Raw genomic sequence first — 19,715 nt, 5'->3', positions numbered from 1 at the left:
TTCAATGATTTTTATTGAAGTTTACAGGACAATTATGTATTAGTTAATTGGGATTGAACATCATATCGTAAATCTGTACGGCAGCACAGAGGACATTTTGGGAAGAGTTAACATCTTATGACCTACACATCTGTTTCCACTTGTTACCCCATATCAGAGATAGGAAAAAAAAAGGGGGTAGGAGGGGGAAAATTATACAAACAAAACAATTTCTGCACCCTGGAAGCAACTATAAGTATATTAAAGCAGCGTGGCACACAAAAGTGCAACTTCCACTCATTTGCTCAAAAGTGCATTTCCACTCAATCCTTAAAGGGGTTGTAAACCATCGTGTTTTCCCACGTTGATGCATCCTGTGCATTAAGGTGAAAAAATTTCTGACACTGACCAGCCCCCCTCGTTTCACTCACCTCGGTGGAGACGCGCAAACCCTCTTTGCCTGGGTTTCTCGGCTGTTGATTGGATAGATGTCAGCACAGCCATTGGCTCCCGCTGCTGGAGGCTGAGCCGAGTCCTGCGTTCTGTGTTTATGGACGCAAATGCTGGACTTGGGAGTGCATTGGCACACATCTGTTTCCACTTGTTACCCCATATCAGAGATAGGAAAAAAAAAGGGGGTAGGAGGGGGAAAATTATACAAACAAAACAATTTCTGCACCCTGGAAGCAACTATAAGTATATTAAAGCAGCGTGGCACACAAAAGTGCAACTTCCACTCATTTGCCCCCCCCCCCCCCTCTGGTGCCACATTTGGCACCTTTCGGGGAGAGGGGGGAGGGGGGGGAACAGGATACCTGTCTATCCTGTTCTCACTTCCGGGAGCCACAGCTATAGGCCTCAGCGCTCAGCTCCCTCCTCCTTGTTGCCGGGCCAGTAGGAGAGAGGAGCGGAGCCTTGCGCATGCGCAGTAGGGAAGAAGCCGTAAGGCTATACTGCCAGGTTCCCTTATCTGCAATGGCGGCGGCAGCACCTGACAGCTGTTGGAAACATCAGCTGCGGTGCCCACAGCGCTGGACTCCAGGACAGGTAAGTGTCCTATTATTAAAAGCCAGCAGTATGTGTAGCTCCTGGCTTTTAATTTTTGCATCGGTGGGCGGACCTCCGCTTTCCCCGTCGCTCAAATACTTATTTTACTCACTGAACTGAAACTCAGTTTATAAACATTTGTATTGTGCGTTTTTTCCTGGATTTTTGTTTGATATTCTGTCTATCATTTAAAATACACCGATGATAAAAAATATGATAGACCCTTCATTTCTATGTAAGTGGGCAAACATACAAAATCTGCAGGAGATCAAATCATTATTTCCCCCCACTGTACTTTAACATTTTTATACTGATTAATAAATATAGGCATGTAGCTAATTTGGTGTTTAGACCGCTTTTTTTTTTTCTTTTTTGTGATTACACTTTGCTCTGCGTCTAATTAAAGCACCATGGGCAATCCATGGACAGGGTGGTAAGCGTTTTTCTGTGACTGTCACTGTACTATGTGTGAGGTCAGGAGGTTAGTGTATCTCTAAGTGGTACAGAGCCTTTAAATAACCTTCGCTATGATATGCTGCGGACACTCGCCCCCCCTTTACAATAAGAATAACAGTATTAAGTTTTGTAAACGGATATCGGGCCCCTGGAAACCGGAGCCATGCAGCGGTGGTCCCTCCCATCTTGATCCCGCACAAGGCCTGATTACAAGTGGCATTTACCAGGCACTTAGGTTTGCTGTTTACTGCATTCCCGTGGCTGCGACAGATGGCTGCCAGGAGAGGAAATGTCAACGTGAGGGCATTATACGAGATGTAAATTGCTTTGGGGCTGGAAAGTTCACACGGAATAGCTGATTTCGCGTTATCTTATGCCCCTAGAATGCTATACGTTTAAACTGCAGCTCATTCCCGGTGATGCCTAAATACTCGTTCCATTCCCAGTGTGCGGCCCGGCCAGCGTCGCTGTGGTGTGGGCGGGCCTTAATTAAAGCTCAGTTAAGCTGGGCCAATCAGAATTCTGGCAATTCGTGTAGTGTCACTTTCAACACCGAATGTGATGGGCGCGCGGGGGGGGGGGGGGGGGCGTCAGCCTGCCTAAACTAATTTAGGCAGGCTGATTTAGAGCAGAGCCATCCCTTTGCTGACCTAGCCAAATCATATCTAGAAACATCCTGCAAAATTTGCAATAGTGAAGTGTTTCAATGTAATCACGTTTGTGCTCCTCTGTATGTGCAGATTGGGGCCACCGGGGGGGCAGGAGGGGCAATTGCCCTGGACGCAAATGGTTTATTGCAGGGACCCTAACACTAGGGGAAGGGGGAGCGGGGGTGCAGTTTGGCATCTTTGCCCTGGGTGATCTTGTCCCAGTACTGGGGGGCTACAGATTAGTTTAACCACTTCAGCCCCGGAAGGATTTACCCCCTTCCTGACCAGAGCACTTTTTGCGATACGGCACTGCTTCGCTTTAACTGACAATTGCGCGGACGTGCGACATTGCACCCAAACAAAATTGAGGTCTTTTTTCCCCTCACAAATAGAGCTTTCTTTTGGTGGTATTTGATCACCTCTGAGGTTTTTATTTTTTGCGCTATAAAACAAAAAAATTAAAAATTAAAAAAAAGAAGTGTGGCAATTTTTTTTTTTTTAAAAAAAGCAATATTTTTAGCTATAATAAATATCTCCCCCCCAAAAAAAAAAAAAAAAAAAATTATATATATATATATATATATATATATATATATATATATATATATATATATATATATATATATATATATATATATATATATATATATATATATATATTTTCCATATTCCTTTCTCAGTTTAGGCCGATATGTATTATTCTAAATTTTTTTTTTTTACCAAAATCGCATTAAGCGTATATTGATTGGTTTGCACAAAAGTTATAGCGTCTACAAAATAGAGGATAGATTTATGGCATTTTTATTATTATTATTTTTTTTAAATAGTAATGGCGGCAATCTGTGATTTTTACCGCTACTGCAACATTATAGTGGACACATCGGACACGTGACATTGTCTTTTAAACGTCGTTCGGTGCTATAAAAATGCACTGATTACTGTATAAATGACACTGGCAGGGAAGGGTTTAAACACTAGGGGGCGATCAAGGGGTTAAACGTGTCCTAGGGAGTGATTCTAACTGTGGGGGGTGGGCTACCACTCACATGACAGAGAGAGCAGTAGATCCCTGCCATATCAATAGGCAGAACGGGGGAAATGCTTTGTTTACAAAAGCTGCTCCGTGACACAATCGTGGGTACCCGGCAGACAGAGTCCGCGGGACCCACTGTCACGGAGCACGCAGCAGATGCACGCGCCCACAATGCAGCTTCTTAAAGGGGATGTACCTGTACGCCTATTTGCCAAGCCGTGCCATTGTGCCAACGTATTATCATTGTGCGCTGGTCGGTACGTGGTTAAGGCCCATGCTGGAGGAGGAGGAGAAGCTCCTTATACATCTGCTGCAGGTCCCACGCATGCACAGTGTGATGGTGCCAGCTAGTACCGATGTTCTCCAATCGGGAGACAGTGCGGGTTCTTCACGTGAATGAAAAAAGACAGAACTTTTCATTTTAGTTTTGGATAGAGTGTAGAAAAGCTTGAACCTTTGTTAGGTTTTTATTGCTGCTAGGCAGGGTCAGCCTCCTTTTTACCGATGACCACTGTCATTGAGACAGAAAGGAGGGGAAATCCACATTTTTACAGTTGTCACCAGGGCCTGAGTTGAGGGTAAATCATCCAACCAGGACACCTGCTTCTTTGACAACTGTCTGAAGCTGGCTACAACTTATACAATTTTATTTTAGATTTACCAAATCTATAGAATATGGAGGTCAAACCTAAAACACTTTCAATTTGTATGCATTTAGGCACTACATAGCTGAAGGTAAATCAAAAAGAAATTGAACAAAGAAAAATTGCCATCTTAAATTAGAATCCCCTTCACTCCACAGAGATTTCTGATCGTATTCGGTTGCGTCTCATCAGGACACCAAAAGCAAATCTATAAACCGACAGAGGTCATAACCCTTCCCTAATTTACCAATAATATTACACATATACACCCACCGGCCAATTCATTAGGTGCACACAATACACACACACACACATATATATATATATACACATACCAAAATCGCATTAAGCTTATATTGATTGGTTTGCGCAAAAGTTTAATATTTGCGCAAAAGTGATATATTATTAAATAAATATTTATATATATATATTTTTTTTTTATTAATATAATAAAAAGATTTAAAAAAAAAAACAAAAAAAACCACACACAAAAAACAAACAAAAAAAAAACAGCATTGCATGCATATTAGTCTTAACCTTCACAGACAATGTATAAATGATATGCATGAATAAATAGATGGAGCAATATCTGTATTCGCTTCTCCAGGAGATTGAAGGAAGCAGCATTTCATTAAAAAATAAATAAATAAAAAAACCAAACAGCATTATAATAAATATCCATATGCAGCTTTAACCAAATTCCCACTTATTATCAACAATACAAATTTACTTTTAAAAACGTTTTAGGGACTCAAAAGGGGTCGATTTACTAAGGCTGGGTTCACACCATTGCGAATTGGATGCGGATTCTCTGCATCCAATTCGCAATAGCAGGAGATTTTGACCGGTTCTCCATGGAGCCAATTCACATATCTCTGCTGCAGCTCAGGTGTGCAAAATCTGGTGCAGCTCTGCATGGTGGCCAATCAGCTTCCAACATCATCTTGTACAATTAAGCTTTGACCATAAAACCTGGAATTCGATTGGTTCCTCTGCAGACCTGCACCAGATTTTGCACTCTCCAGTTCAAGGCTCCAGTCACAACTTGTGTGACTTGTTCATGCAAATTTTGGACACATAAAGCTGCATGACAAGTCGCAGCCCACTGTTTTCCATGGCACCCGTTTTAGATCAGTGCGACTTAAAGTTGCAGTGGCTTTGAAAAAGTTGGCAGCACTACTTTGGACACGACTTCGAGCCAGAGAGTATTGGTTGCGCTTCTGAAGTCGCATCAAATTTGTGCTGCAAAAGTCACACTGGAAATCGTGCGACTTTGGAGTCAAGCGAGTGTGAATGGAGCCTTGGTACAGCAACCCCAATGAATCTTATAATACTATATGCAGGTTTTATAGTTTTGGATAGAGTGGAAAAGAGATTAGAACCAGTCAGCGGTTTTAGTTTTTTTCTGCTGTCGATGTCCCCGAAGGCGATTCGCCTGATAGGTCATAGTGACTATGGTCACAAGAATCAAAAGTGAGGAGAAATCAAAAATTGTGAGGAGTCACTGGAAGAAGAAAGGGGAATCTTCCAATGGGAATGCTTGTTCTAGTGACAGCTAAGACAGAGAATTTGGAGATTTCCCCAGGAAGTTTCTTGTAATGCCGCGTACACACGATCGAATTGTATGGCGTACGACGGGACTAGAAAAAGAAAGTTCAATAGCCAGTAGCCAATAGCTTCCTTTTTCGTACTTGCTTCTGAGCGTGCGTCATTCTTAGTCCGCCGTACTAGCATACTGACGAACGTTGTGTCCGCTGAAACCCAAGTCCGACGGGAAGATTGGACTGCAAAAATACTTTTAGTCCGCCGGACTTCATGCTGGAAAAGTCAGCTGAAGCCCACACACGATCGAATTGTCCGCTGAAATGCGTTTCGGCGGACTAAGTACGCTGGACAATCTGATCGTGTGTACGCGGCATAACAGGAGTTTGATTTTTGGTGGTACGCTCACTAAAGCCCCGTACACACGATCGGATTGTTGGCCAACAAAACCGTGGAATTTTGTCCGAAGGGCGTTGGCCCAAACTTGTCTTGCATACATACACACGACCACACAATTGTTGGCCAACAATCGCAAATGTAGTGATGTACTACGTGGTTTTTCAGCTCTTTAGCGCCACCCTTTGGGCTCCTTCTGCTAATCTTGTGTTAGTAGAACGGCCATTCGTCAACCAGACGTGGAATTGGAGGAGATAACGTGTTATTTATTATTGGCTTTGGAGTTATTGCTTTGACATTTTTTTGGTTGAATAATAATGATTTGATTTGGTATATTTTTGGATGCATAGAATGCACTTTTTGGTTAAGTTCTATTGGCAGATATCAGGTCTAATTTTAATGGTTTTCTTTTTTTTAATGCACAATAAAAAAAATTGTGTAGAATAATTAGGGGTGCAACGGATCAAAAAACTCACGGATCGGAGTCACGGATCGGATCATTTTTCGGATCAGCAAATAATAATTGAATTTGCAAAAACCTGTGAAAATGCCACCACCATATAGTCCTGTAATATCCACAATCTCCCCCACTGTAATATCCACGTCATCTCCCTCAATGTAATATTGGCTGAGCATGGATGGGTATGGCTGGGTATTGCAGGGTATTACCGAGTATTGGCAGGGTAAGTATTGGTAGGGAATTGCAGGGATGGCTGTGACTGCACTTGGCACAGAGCAGCGCTGTGGGCTCTACAGATGCAACCCACAGCGCTGCTGCCATCCGATTTCTCCCCTCCACTGTACAGATCAGTACAGAGAGAGGGGGAGAGAGGAACCAGCGTCATCATGACGCCGGTTTGTTTACAGGTGATCGCTCCGTCATTTGGACGGAGCGATCACATTGTAAACGCCGACGGGTGCACCAAGATGGCCGCCGCTCCAGAACTAGGCTGAAGCTGCGGCCTTTCCTAAGGCCGAGACCGCGGAGCGCTCTGCGGCGTGTAACTATCCGAGAGGGGTGACCCGTTCGGATCACGGATCGGTGCCGAGCCGCTGCACCCCTAAGAATAATACTTGGCTATGTGTTTTACTTCAAAATGACAGTTTGGGAGTAGGCAGTTACATAAAAAAAAATATATAAAATGTAAAATTGACAAGGGACACCAACATAGTTGTATCTTTGATCTTAACAATTACAGGATAATGGTGTTATGGTAACTTGCCCAAATAAAAAACAAAAAAACAAAACAAAAAAAAACAGACACATAATATTATTCTTGATATCACTAGAAAAAAAAATAAAAGCCTTTGAAAATTTGCAATAACTCCATCAGTATCACCAGCAAAGCAGCTTCATTATTATCCCATTAAAGAAGAAGAGAATTGTGCGCTGCATTTCCAGATTTCATAATTTGCCGCGTCACCAATGTTAATTCTCCATTACGAACACTAGTTTACAAGACCGACCGCTTCCGGCTCGTCCTTGCTTCCAAGCATGTGTGTTTGTACTTTGGACTTTTGTCCTACGGACTTGTGTACACACGCTCGGAAAATCCAACAGACTTTTGTCCATGGAAAATTTGAAAACCTGCCAGCCAACATTTGTCCATGGAAAATCCGACAATTGTCCGATGGAGCGTACACACAGCCGGATTTTCCGCCAACAGCCTGACATCCAACATTTCCCATCGGAAAGTCCAATCGGGTGTACGAGGCTTTAGGCTCACCTAAATGCAATTGAGCTCATCATATTGGAAGACAGAGACTGGAATCCATTTTCTTGATTCAGAAATCATTGCATACATTTATTAAAAACACTGCTGCCAGTGTAACGGTTGTATTCCGGCAGCATTCTAATTTCCTTATCATTTGATGAAAGAACAAATTGTAACTTACTCATCACTTTCTTCAGCTGCAGGCTGCCCTCTTCTGGTCTCGTCTGGCTCTGCAGGCTGCTCAACAGCTGGATCTGTACAGTAAGTGAAAAGCAAAGCAAAGTTTTAGCACAGAGACAATATACTATATATGCTTGGAAAACCACACGCATTTGATCTTTACAGACTAGTAAAAAGAGATTGGAATATTTATAGAGTGGTGAAGCTTTGGGCAATATATAATGAAGCTTACAGTGCCGAAAAAATTGTTTTTGATCCTCTGCATATTTTGTAAGTTTGCCCATTTACAAAGAAATGAAGGGTCTATCATTTTTATCATAGGTGTATTTTATATGATAAAGACAGAATATCAACCAAAAATCCAGAAAAAACACACAATACAAATGTTATAAATTGAGTTGCAGTTCAGTGAGTAAAATAAGTATTTGATTCCCAACCAACAATAGTTCTGGCTCCCACAGACTGGCTACAGTAGGTGCTCATGTGGTACACAGATTAGTCCTGTCAATTTAACAAGGTGCTCCTAACGACAACTCGTTTTGTGTATAAAAGTCACCTGTCCACAGAATCTCTTTCTTCCATTCAAGCCTCACCATCATGGGCTACACCAAAGAGGTGTCAAAGGACGCCAGGGACAAGATTGAAGACCTGCACAAGGCTGGAATGGGCTACAAGACCATCAGCAAGAAGCTTGGTGAAAAGGAGACAACTTTCAGAGGGATTATTGGCAAATGGAATAAAATACAAAATAACCATCAATCGCCCTCGGTCTGGAGCTCCATGCAAGGTTTTGCCTCATGGGGTGAGGATGATCATGAGAAAAGTGAGGGATCAGCCCAGAACTACACGGGAGGAGCTTGTGAATGATCTCAAGGCAGTTCGGACCACAGTCACCAAACAAACCATTGGTAACACAATACGCTACCATGGATTTAAATCCTGCAACGCCTGCAAGGTCCCTCTCCTCAAGAAGGCACATCTGACGTTTGCACATCTAAAAATGATTCAGAGAAGGACTGGGAGAAAGTGCGGTGGTCATATGAGACCTAAATTGAGTTCTTTGGCATTAACTCGACTCGCCGTGTTTGGAGGAAGAAAAATGCTGACTATGACCCTTAAGCCCCATACACACTATTAGATTTTCTGCAGATTTTTGTCTTCAGCAAAACTATGTAGTGCAAGGGTTAGCCTGATTGCATACAAATTGAAACACTTAGGCCGCGTACACACGGGCGGACTGTTCGCCCAACCTTGTTCGGCAAACAGTTTCATCAAACAGTCCGCTCAAAATTTGCATGAGCGGACTTGCCCACACACGAGCGGACTGTTTGACGAACAAGGTTGGGCAAACAGTTCGCTCAACTTTTGAAATGAACGGACTCGCCCACGTAAGGCGGAGGCAAATCCGCCCATTTCGAGCGCGTGTACAGGTAGGCGGGGCCCGCGAAGGAGACGTCGCGGGCTCCGCCGCCTGGAATGGGCTTAAAGGGGAACCCCAACGCCGAAAAAAAATCGGCGTGGGGGTTCCCCCCAAGTCCACACCAGACCCTTGTCCGAGCACGCTACCCGGCCGGCCAGGAAAGGGGGGCGAGCGAGCGCGCCCCCCCTCCTGAGCCGTACCAGGCCGCGTGCCCTCAACATGGGGGGTGCCTTGGGGAAGGGGGGGCCGCGCGGCCCCCCCACCCCAAAGCACCTTGTCCCCATGTTGATGAGGACAAGGGCCTCTTCCCGACAACCCTGGCCGTTGGTTGTCGGGGTCTGCGGGCGGGGGGCTTATCGGAATCCGGGAGCCCCATTTAAGAAGGGGGCCCCCGGATACCTGCCCCCCACCCTATGTGAATGAGTATGGGGTACAATGTACCCCTACCCATTCACCTGTGAACTAAAGTACAATAAAAAACACAACACAGAGAAAAAATACTTTATTGCACAGCTCCGGGGGTCTTCTCGCCGGACTCCTCCGCTATGTGTGTGTAGCTCTTTTGCTAGCGGAGGAGTCCGGCTTTCTTCCTCCCCGCCGCCGGCCTCTTCTCCCGACTTCGGGGGTCTTGTCCCCCTCTTCGGTTCTTCTGCCGGGCCACCGCGCCTGGTCCGGTGGCCCGGTCTTCTGTCGCCGTCTTCCGTTCTTCTGTCGCCGCCTTCGGTTCTTCTGCCGGGCCACCGCGCCTTCTTGTAGCTCTTTTACAGGCGGTGGCCCGGTCTTCTGTCGCCGCTGTCGTCGCCGCCGCCGCCGCCTTCCGTTCTTGTTCTTCTTCTTGTTCTTCTTCTTCTTCTCCTGGAGATGTTGACTCGACGATCTCTCCGGCCGGAATGCCAGGGACACGCTCCGCTGCCACTTATATAGTGACAATGGGGCGGTGTCACATGGTATATGTCACATGGGTTGGTCACATGGGTTGATGTCACATGGGGACTATGACATCGTAAGGGGGCGGGGTCACCATGTGACCAACCCATGTGACATATACCATGTGACACCGCCCCATTGTCACTATATAAGTGACCGCACAGCGCGGCTCTGGCATTCCGGCCGGAGAGCTCGTCGAGTCAACATCTCCAGGAGAAGAAGAAGAAGAACAAGAAGAAGAACAAGAACGGAAGGCGGCGGCGGCGGCGACGACAGCGGCGACAGAAGACCGGGCCACCGCCTGTAAAAGAGCTACAAGAAGGCGCGGTGGCCCGGCAGAAGAACCGAAGGCGGCGACAGAAGAACGGAAGACGGCGACAGAAGACCGGGCCACCGGACCAGGCGCGGTGGCCCGGCAGAAGAACCGAAGAGGGGGACAAGACCCCCGAAGTCGGGAGAAGAGGCCGGCGGCGGGGAGGAAGAAAGCCGGACTCCTCCGCTAGCAAAAGAGCTACACACACATAGCGGAGGAGTCCGGCGAGAAGACCCCCGAAGACCCCCGGAGCTGTGCAATAAAATATTTTTTCTCTGTGTTGTGTTTTTTATTGTACTTTAGTTCACAGGTGAATGGGTAGGGGTACATTGTACCCCATACTCATTCACATAGGGTGGGGGGCAGGTATCCGGGGGCCCCCTTCTTAAATGGGGCTCCCGGATTCCGATAAGCCCCCCGCCCGCAGACCCCGACAACCAACGGCCAGGGTTGTCGGGAAGAGGCCCTTGTCCTCATCAACATGGGGACAAGGTGCTTTGGGGTGGGGGGGCCGCGCGGCCCCCCCTTCCCCAAGGCACCCCCCATGTTGAGGGCACGCGGCCTGGTACGGCTCAGGAGGGGGGGCGCGCTCGCTCGCCCCCCTTTCCTGGCCGGCCGGGTAGCGTGCTCGGACAAGGGTCTGGTGTGGACTTGGGGGGAACCCCCACGCCGATTTTTTTCGGCGTTGGGGTTCCCCTTTAAGCCCATTCCAGGCGGCGGAGCCCGCGACGTCTCCTTCGCGGGCCCCGCCTACCTGTACACGCGCTCGAAATGGGCGGACTTTCCGAGCGGGAACAGTCCGCTCATTTCGAAAGTACAGCGGACAAGCCCACACACGGGCGGACTGTTCGCTCAAACACAGTTTCAGCGGACAGTTTTTCGGAATTTCCGAAAGACTTTGTCCGTCCAACTGTCCGCTGAAACTGTCCGCTGAAAGCCCACACACGAGCGGACTGTCCGCCCAAACACTGTTCAGCGGACAAGGTTGGGCGAACAGTCCGCCCGTGTGTACGCGGCCTTATGGTTTGACCTCATTATCTGGTTTTGGTAAATCTGATGTCCAAGAACCCCATCCCTACAGTCAAGAACGGAGGTGGAAACATGATGCTTTGGGGCCGTTTCTCTGCTAAAGGTACAGGCCGACTTTGCTGCATTAAGGGGCCAATGGATGGCGCAATGTATTGCAAAATCTTGGAACAGAACCTTCTTCCCTCAGCCAGAACATTGAAGATGGGTCGTGGATGGGTCCTCCAGCATGACAATGACCCAAAACATACCGCCAAGGCACGAAAAGAGTGGCTCATTAGAAGAAGCACATTAAAGGTCATGGAGTGGCCTAGCCAGTCCCCCAGACCTTAATCCTATAGAAAATGTATGGGGGAAGCTGAAACGTCAAGTTGCCAAGAAACCTTAAAGTGGATGTAAACCCAAATTTTTTGAAAAAAATTTGATGTCATAGAGTATAAGATTTCCTATCATTTGAGCCCAGTTTTGCCACAAAGAGTTAATCCAGCTCTGAGCAATCCTCTTATTGTTCAGTGAGATAAATCTTGACAAATAGAGAAACACTTTGTCAAATCCTCCCCCTTACTGTGAGTGACAGGTGATTTACATATCTCATGCACTAGCCTAAGAGACATGCATTATTTTTTAATTCCCTCCCACTCCTTTCTTCTGCTGCTCGGCAAGGATTGGCTGTTCCACAACTCAGAATGATTGGGCATGCTGAAGTCATGTGGGGACTTTTCTGGGTTTTGACTAGATGTTAGTGATCATAGCAGAAGTTCAGTGTAAGAAATACACAGGAGAAAATGCATATTGATAAGGGGAGTGTAGAGGTGGGTGGGGAGTCTACTGACATCACGACTCCACCCAGTGAGCCCTGGAAAACAGACCCACCCACAAAATCTGCAGTTTCTTGGGTCTCATAGCAGACAGATAAGTATACATAAAACCTTTGAAAAACAGCGCTGGTCTAAACAAAGTGCTAGACAAATATATATGAAAAAATCAAGTGTAAATAAAACAAAAAACTTGATATAAGTGTTAATACTGACAGTAGTAAGTTCTTGCTGCAACCCAATGCGAGACACACACAATATACAACAATCAAAAAATATAGCTGCGCTAAAACTTATAAAACAAAATTATAAAGTGACATAATTTTTCTAATTTACAAAAAATCCCAAAAACATGCAAAAATAGTGCCAAAATAATGATTTCCAGGCATATAAGCAGTCCAAAGAAAAGGAAAGATGGATAGGATGCTGAATCTTAGTCCATTTTCGGTGACTCTCAAAAACCACCCTTTACACACGTAGCAGGTGCACCCAGAGTAGAAAGAGAATTATGCTATGGGAGCTTTTTTTCTTCTCTCTTTGCTGTACTAAATGATTGTGGTGGAACGAGATATACCATAAAGAGGGAGCAGATAGATTGGTGTTACCAACAGAGCCCAGTGTGGGGACCAGGAACGTAACATTTTACAAGCCCTTATGATCTCCTTAAAAAGAGATCTTGACAGCTGGTAAGCCTCCTCTAATTTGGTGGTGGATAATCTCTTTCTACTCTGGGTGCACCTGCTACGTGTGTAAAGGGTGGTTTTTGAGAGTCACCGAAAATGGACTAAGATTCAGCATCCTATCCATCTTTCCTTTTCTTTGGACTGCTTATATGCCTGGAAATCATTATTTTGGCACTATTTTTGCATGTTTTTGGGATTTTTTGTAAATTAGAAAAATTATGTCACTTTATAATTTTGTTTTATAAGTTTTAGCGCAGCTATATTTTTTGATTGTTTTAGATAAGTATACATGCAGGAGGCATGTATATCCTTCTTGATAACCAATATTGCAGTAGTTTAGAAAGGATGAGAGTGGGTTTACATCCACTTTAAAGAGGAAGTAAACCCCGATGGGTTTTACTTCCTCTTTGTTTCCCTGCAAAGGTAAAGCATAATGTGCTACTATGCATCTCAGAGTAGCCCATTATGTGTCACTTACCTGACACAGGAGTCAGCGATGTCACTGCTGTCCCCTCTTCCACGAAGTGTCCATCGGCCGGAGCCGCAATGACATCACTCCCGCACCCATGAGCCGCTGCTAACGGCATGATCGCCGTTAGCAATGGCACGCTCAGCGCGCCGCTATCTAAGGCGCATGTGCCGTAGAAAGCGGTGCCTGTCTTTTGCAAATATCTCCAAAACTGTAGGTTTAGGAATATTTCTTGCACCTACAGGTAAGCCTTAATCTAGGCTTACCTGTAGGTCAAAGTGGTCTGTAAGGGTTTACAACCACTTTAAGGATTTAGTAAAGATCTATAAAGAAAAGTGGACCAAAATCCCTACTGAGATGTGTGCAAACCTGGTAACCAACTACAAGAAACGTTCCAGGACCTCCGGCTCCCCAGCCATGACAGGGAAAGGAAGGGGGGGGATCTCCGGCTCCCTTGATCCCACCAACAGCATTCCCTTCCTTTTGGCAAAAAGGGTCTGGTGAGAGTTCCCGTGTTTCCCCAGCAGGGGGAGCTCTAGCTACCAGCCTCCCTTTGCTCTCCCATAAGTTCCAAAAATGGGGAAAATCTCTCCTCACTAAAGCTTCATGAAGCAGCAAAGTTATCACCCCCACTGAATGTGTTACACTGCCCCAGGGGTATCAACCTCAACCACCACTGTCTGGTAGTCCCGAGTGTCCCCATGGATGCAAACTGGGGTGTAGTTTTGTGGGGTTTCCACAATTACCCTGACTAGGTTCACCATACTACCAAAGTCTAGCAGGGCTGCGAGTGGCTTCCCATTCACTGAAATAACACACATTTGTTTTTCAATGCGAGTTTGACATGATGCAGTACATGTGACCTGTGCAAACAGAGACATGCGTCTTTTCATACAAGTATAATCACATTGCATAGGTTCATCTTTTTTAGGACAGTTTGCAGCAATATGGCCCAATGCATGGCAACCAAAACACTGTATATGCTCTACCCCCATCCTCTTAACAGTCCCAAAGACCTTCCTGGTTTCTTTGGCCAGTCTCCAGGTCTAGGACCCGCGGTCTCATCAGCTGTAGCAACAGTCTTATCCAACTTCCCCATGCTCTTGAACCCCGGAACAGTCTTACTAGAACGGCTGGGCGACCTTGTACCCCTAGACACAGCGAAGTGGGGCGTAGACTGGTTCACCAAGTCCTTAGTAGCAATGTACCTCTCCACCAGGTCCACCAACTTGGTTGCAGTTTTGGGATCCCCCTGTCTGACCCACTTCCTCAGAGCAGCAGGGAGCGCACGCAGGTACCGGTCCATCACCACACGCTACACGATCTGAGGGCCTGTCAAGGTCTCCGGCTGCAACCACTTCCTGGTGAGGTGGACCAGGTTGAACGTTTGAGAACGGGCTGGCTGGTTGCTAGAGTACTGATGCATGTGCTGGGCCCGGACTGCTATAGTGACACCCAAGCGTGCTAGTATCTCTGACATCAGAGTCTCAAAGTCCTGGGCCTTAACCGGTTCCAGATCAAAATAGGCCTTTTGAGGTTCTCCTGTCAGAAATAGGGCCAACCACCTGCCCACTGTTCTTTTGGCCATCCTTCGCCGACAGCAAGTCTCTCAAAAGTCGCAAGGTATGCCTCATCGGCAGGTGTCATTTTCTGTAGGTGGTAGGAGGCACGTACCATCTTTGGTTCCACCGGCACAGAAGGTAGGGACCCCTTTTTTAGTTCCACTAGAGCCTCTGCAAACTGTTGATTCATATCCTGCTGGGCCGCCTGTTGTGTTGCAGCAGCCTCTGTGACTTGGCAGTTGGTTTCTCACTAAGCTTCATTGGCCTGTAGCAGGGCCTTTATCATTTCCTCCATCTTCAGAAATTGCCCACCGAGTCCACCATGTGTGGGGTGATTAGCAGGGCTCGAGTCCTGCGGGAACGGCGTCCCTGCACTTTTTTCACAGCAGGAACGCCGTTCCCTTTGCAGGACCAGAGCCGCCCCGAGGCTCTAGCACAGCCTGCTAGCTGTGTTGTCTTCACAGAGCTGACATCGGAAGAGCAGCACAGCGATGCACGGAGGGCAGGGGCTGGCCCAGTTAACTGATTGGTTAATAGAATCGCTCTGCATTCTATCAACCAATCAGTTAACTGGGGCAGGTCCCGTCCTCTGTCCATCCCTTTGCTGCACTTCCGATGTCAGCTCTGTGCCTCAGATGTCATCTGCTGTGTCCTGTGTAAGGTAAGACAGGGAAGAGGGCACTGTTATGAAGGAGGGAGGGGGAAAGTATCAGAAACTGAAAGGAATGAGGAGGGGTGATATAAAAGGGAGGCAGGGCAGGAATGTGAAGGGGGGGGGGGGGGGGGTTCTACAAAGGGGGTGAGGACAGGAATGTAAAGAGGGTGAGGAAAGGAATGTGAAAGGGGGTTCTATAAAAGGGGCTGAGGACAGGTTTAAATTTTAAAACTGGCTACTTGGTCATCTCCTGTACTATGTCGCATTCGCAGTCTGGTCATCTCCTGTACTATGTCGCATTCGCAGTCTGGTCATCTCCTGTAGTCGCATTCGCAGTCTGGTCATCTCCTGTAGTATGTCGCATTTGCAGTCTGGTCATCTCCTGTAGTATGTCGCATTTGCAGTCTGGTCATCTCCTGTAGTATGTCGCATTTGCAGTCTGGTCATCTCCTGTAGTATGTCGCATTTGCAGTCTGGTCATCTCCTGTAGTATGTCGCATTTGCAGTCTGGTCATCTCCTGTAGTATGTCGCATTCGCAGTCTGGTCATCTCCTGTAGTCACATTCGCAGTCTGGTCATCTCCTGTACTATGTCGCATTTGCAGCCTGGTCATCTCCTGTAGTATGTCGCATTCGCAGTCTGGTCATCTCCTGTAGTATGTCGCATTCGCAGTCTGGTCATCTCCTGTAGTATGTCGCATTCACAGTCTGGTCATCTCCTGTAGTCGCATTCGCAGTCTGGTCATCTCCTGTAGTATGTCGCATTTGCAGCCTGGTCATCTCCTGTAGTATGTCGCATTCGCAGTCTGGTCATCTCCTGTAGTATGTCGCATTCGCAGTCTGGTCATCTCCTGTAGTATGTCGCATTCACAGTCTGGTCATCTCCTGTAGTATGTCGCATTCGCAGTCTGGTCATCTCCTGTAGTATGTCGCATTCGCAGTCTGGTCATCTCTTGTACTATGTCGCATTCACAGTCTGGTCATCTCCTGTACTATGTCGCATTCACAGTCTGGTCATCTCCTGTAGTATGTCGCATTCGCAGTCTGGTCATCTCCTGTAGTATGTCGCATTCGCAGTCTGGTCATCTCCTGTAGTATGTCGCATTTGCAGTCTGGTCAACTCCTGTAGTATGTCGCATTCGCAGTCTGGTCAACTCCTGTAGTATGTCGCATTCGCAGTCTGGTCAACTCCTGTAGTATGTCGCATTCACAGTCTGGTCATCTCCTGTAGTCGCATTCGCAGTCTGGTCATCTCCTGTAGTCGCATTCGCAGTCTGGTCATCTCCTGTAGTATGTCGCATTCGCAGTCTGGTCATCTCCTGTACTATGTCGCATTCACAGTCTGGTCATCTCCTGTACTATGTCGCATTCACAGTCTGGTCATCTCCTGTACTATGTCGCATTCGCAGTCTGGTCATCTCCTGTACTATGTCGCATTTGCAGTCTGGTCATCTCCTGTAGTATGTCGCATTTGCAGTCTGGTCATCTCCTGTAGTATGTCGCATTTGCAGTCTGGTCATCTCCTGTAGTATGTCGCATTTGCAGTCTGGTCATCTCCTGTAGTATGTCGCATTCGCAGTCTGGTCATCTCCTGTACTATGTCGCATTCGCAGTCTGGTCATCTCCTGTACTATGTCGCATTCGCAGTCTGGTCATCTCCTGTACTATGTCGCATTCGCAGTCTGGTCATCTCCTGTACTATGTCGCATTCGCAGTCTGGTCATCTCCTGTACTATGTCGCATTCGCAGTCTGGTCATCTCCTGTACTATGTCGCATTCTTCAAAATCTGGTGGGTTTCCAGCTTTATTTACAGGTGGTTTGTAAAATCATAAAAATAAACAAAAAAAATAAAAAGTACAGTGCTCTCTATACAGTGTGGGGCTGGTCCCCGTCACCCACAAAACAAGAGGTAAAGCAAACCTTTGTTTTCAATCCAAAACAGGGTTCCAATCTCTCAGATTCCCTTCCAAGTCTCAGGCCAGAGCACTGCTGAGCTCCCTTCCTGGACATTTAAAGTCAAGTGGACCAGAAGACCCGGACCGGAACCAAGCCTGCCACAGAGGCTGGAAAAATCTGGTCCGGATTCCTGGTTTAGTCTCTGACAATAGAACAAATGCAAGGTGAAAGATACCGATAATCGATGACCTCACCCCGCATACCGTCACAATATACATTGTACATTCACATCGGTCCCTACCCTCAAGGAGCTTACAAACTAAGGTCCCTAACTTACATTCATATACTAGGGCCAATTTAGACAAAAGTCAATTAATCTACCAGCATGTCTTTGGTGTGTGAGAGGAACTAGAGAAACTGGAGGAAACCCACACAGGCACAGGGAGAACATGCAAACACCAGGCAGATAGTGTCGTTGTTGGGATTCAAAACCACGACCCTTTTTACTGCTAGGCGAGAGTGCTACAATGTAAAGTAGTGAGTGTGCAGCTTATATAACAGTGTAAATTTGCTGTCCCCTCAAAATAACTCAACACACAGCCATTAATGTCTAAACTGCTGGCAACAAAAAGGGAGTACACCCCTAGGTGAAAATGTCCAAATTGGGCCCAATTAGCCATTTTTCCTCCCCGATGTCATGTGACTCGTTAGTGTTACAAGGTCTCAGGTGTGAATGGGGAGCAGGTGTGTTAAATTGGTGTTATCGCGCTCACTCTCTCATACTGGTCACTGGAAGTTCAACATGGCACCTCATGGCAAAGAACTCCCTGAGGATCTGAAAAATAAAAAAATAAATAAAAAAAAGAATTGTTGTGCTACATAAAGATGGCCTAGGCTATAAGAAGATTGCCAAGACCCTGAAACGGAGCTGCAGTACGGTGGCCAAGACCATACAGCAGTTTAACAGGACAGGTTCCACTCAGAACAGGCCCCACCATGGTCGACCAAAGAAGTTGTGCGCACATATCCAGAGGTTGTCTTTGGGAAATAGACGTATGAGTGCTGCCAGAATTGCTGCAGAGGTTGAAGGGGTGGGGTGTCAGCCTGTCAGGGCTCAGACCATACGCCGCACACTGCATCAAATTGGTCTGCATGGCTGAAAGATGATGCACAAGAAAGGCCGCAGTTTGCTGAAGACAAGCAGACTAAGGAAATGGATTACTGGAACCACGTCCTGTGATCTGATGAGATCAAGGTAAATTTATTTGTTTTTTTTAGACCTGCAAGGGAAAAAGGCATAATGAGCTAGTATGCACCGCATACTAGCTCATTATGAAATACCTTAGAACGAGCCCCTGACATCTTGCCCGATACACGCTGAGGGAGCCGACATGTTCCCTCGGCGTATCTTGAGTGGCCGGAGCCACGATATCGTCACTCCCGCGCATGCGTGTGGGAGATTTCTTTCTGGCAAAGTCCGGCGTCTGCCGGCTTTCAGCCAAAAATCCCCTGTGTGCATACGCCGCTGCAGTCAGCCGTTTATTGCGAGGGGAATATCTCCTAAACCTGCATGTTTTTTTTTTACCTACAGGTAAGCCTTATTATAGGCTTACCTGTAGGTAAAAGTAAAAAAAAAAACCCTATACAAACGCTTTAAGATGGTGTGAAGCATGTGTGGCAGCAACCAGGTGAGGAGTACAAAGACAAGTGTGTCTTGCCTACAGTCAAGCATGGTGGTGGGAGTGTCATGGTCTGGGGCTGCATGAGTGCTGCCGGCACTGGGGAGCTACAGATCATTGAGGGGACCATGAATGCCAACATGAAAAAAAATTTAAAATAAAATAGGTATTTATCAAAACATATTCAAGTTATAGTTATAGAATGTATATAGACTGAGGCTCGGTTCACACAGTAGGCGGCGCGACTTGCAGCGCCGCGACCTCAGCGGCGACTTGCAAAACGACTTCTGTATAGAAGTCAATGCAAGTCGCCCGAAGTCGCCGCAAAAGTAGTACAGGAACCTTTTTTCTAATAATTTTTCTAAGTCGGAGCTCCTATTAGAACGGTTCCGTAGTACAGAACGGGGCGCGACTTGTCAGGCGGCGAAGTCGCCTGGACAAGTCGCCCCTGTGTGAACCGAGCCTAAACGTGCACTCATTTTTAATTTGAGGGTATGTACATCCAAATTGGAGGAAGGGTTTAGGAATTACAGCTCTTAAGAGTAGCCCCTCCCCCCCTTTTTTTTTTTCAAGGGACCAAAAGTAAATCGGACAATTGAATCAAAAGCTGTTTCATTGGCAGGTGTGG

General features: G+C 46.6%; 1 protein-coding gene across 2 annotated transcripts in view; it reads right to left on the bottom strand.

Moving 5' to 3' along the window:
- ITGB3BP (integrin subunit beta 3 binding protein) overlaps positions 1-19,715 on the bottom strand; it is a 100,207-nt gene that overhangs the window by 22,818 nt on the left and 57,674 nt on the right. For both annotated transcript variants that reach the window (XR_013262108.1, XM_077450563.1), the window contains exon 4: positions 7,644-7,716. Coding sequence is in view for 1 of the 2 variants with exons in the window: in XM_077450563.1 (XP_077306689.1) it covers positions 7,644-7,716 (73 nt within the window). In the remaining variant the exon portion in view is untranslated. The remainder of the gene's footprint in view (positions 1-7,643; positions 7,717-19,715) is intronic.

Source organism: Lithobates pipiens, unplaced genomic scaffold, assembly GCF_037356315.1.
Source record: "Lithobates pipiens isolate NorthernLeopardFrog02 unplaced genomic scaffold, aLitPip1_a1.2 Scaffold_23, whole genome shotgun sequence".
Lineage (NCBI taxonomy): Eukaryota > Metazoa > Chordata > Amphibia > Anura > Ranidae > Lithobates > Lithobates pipiens.
The sequence above is the reverse complement of the archived record's forward strand: the minus strand, read 5'-3'. Positions and strand labels throughout refer to the sequence as shown.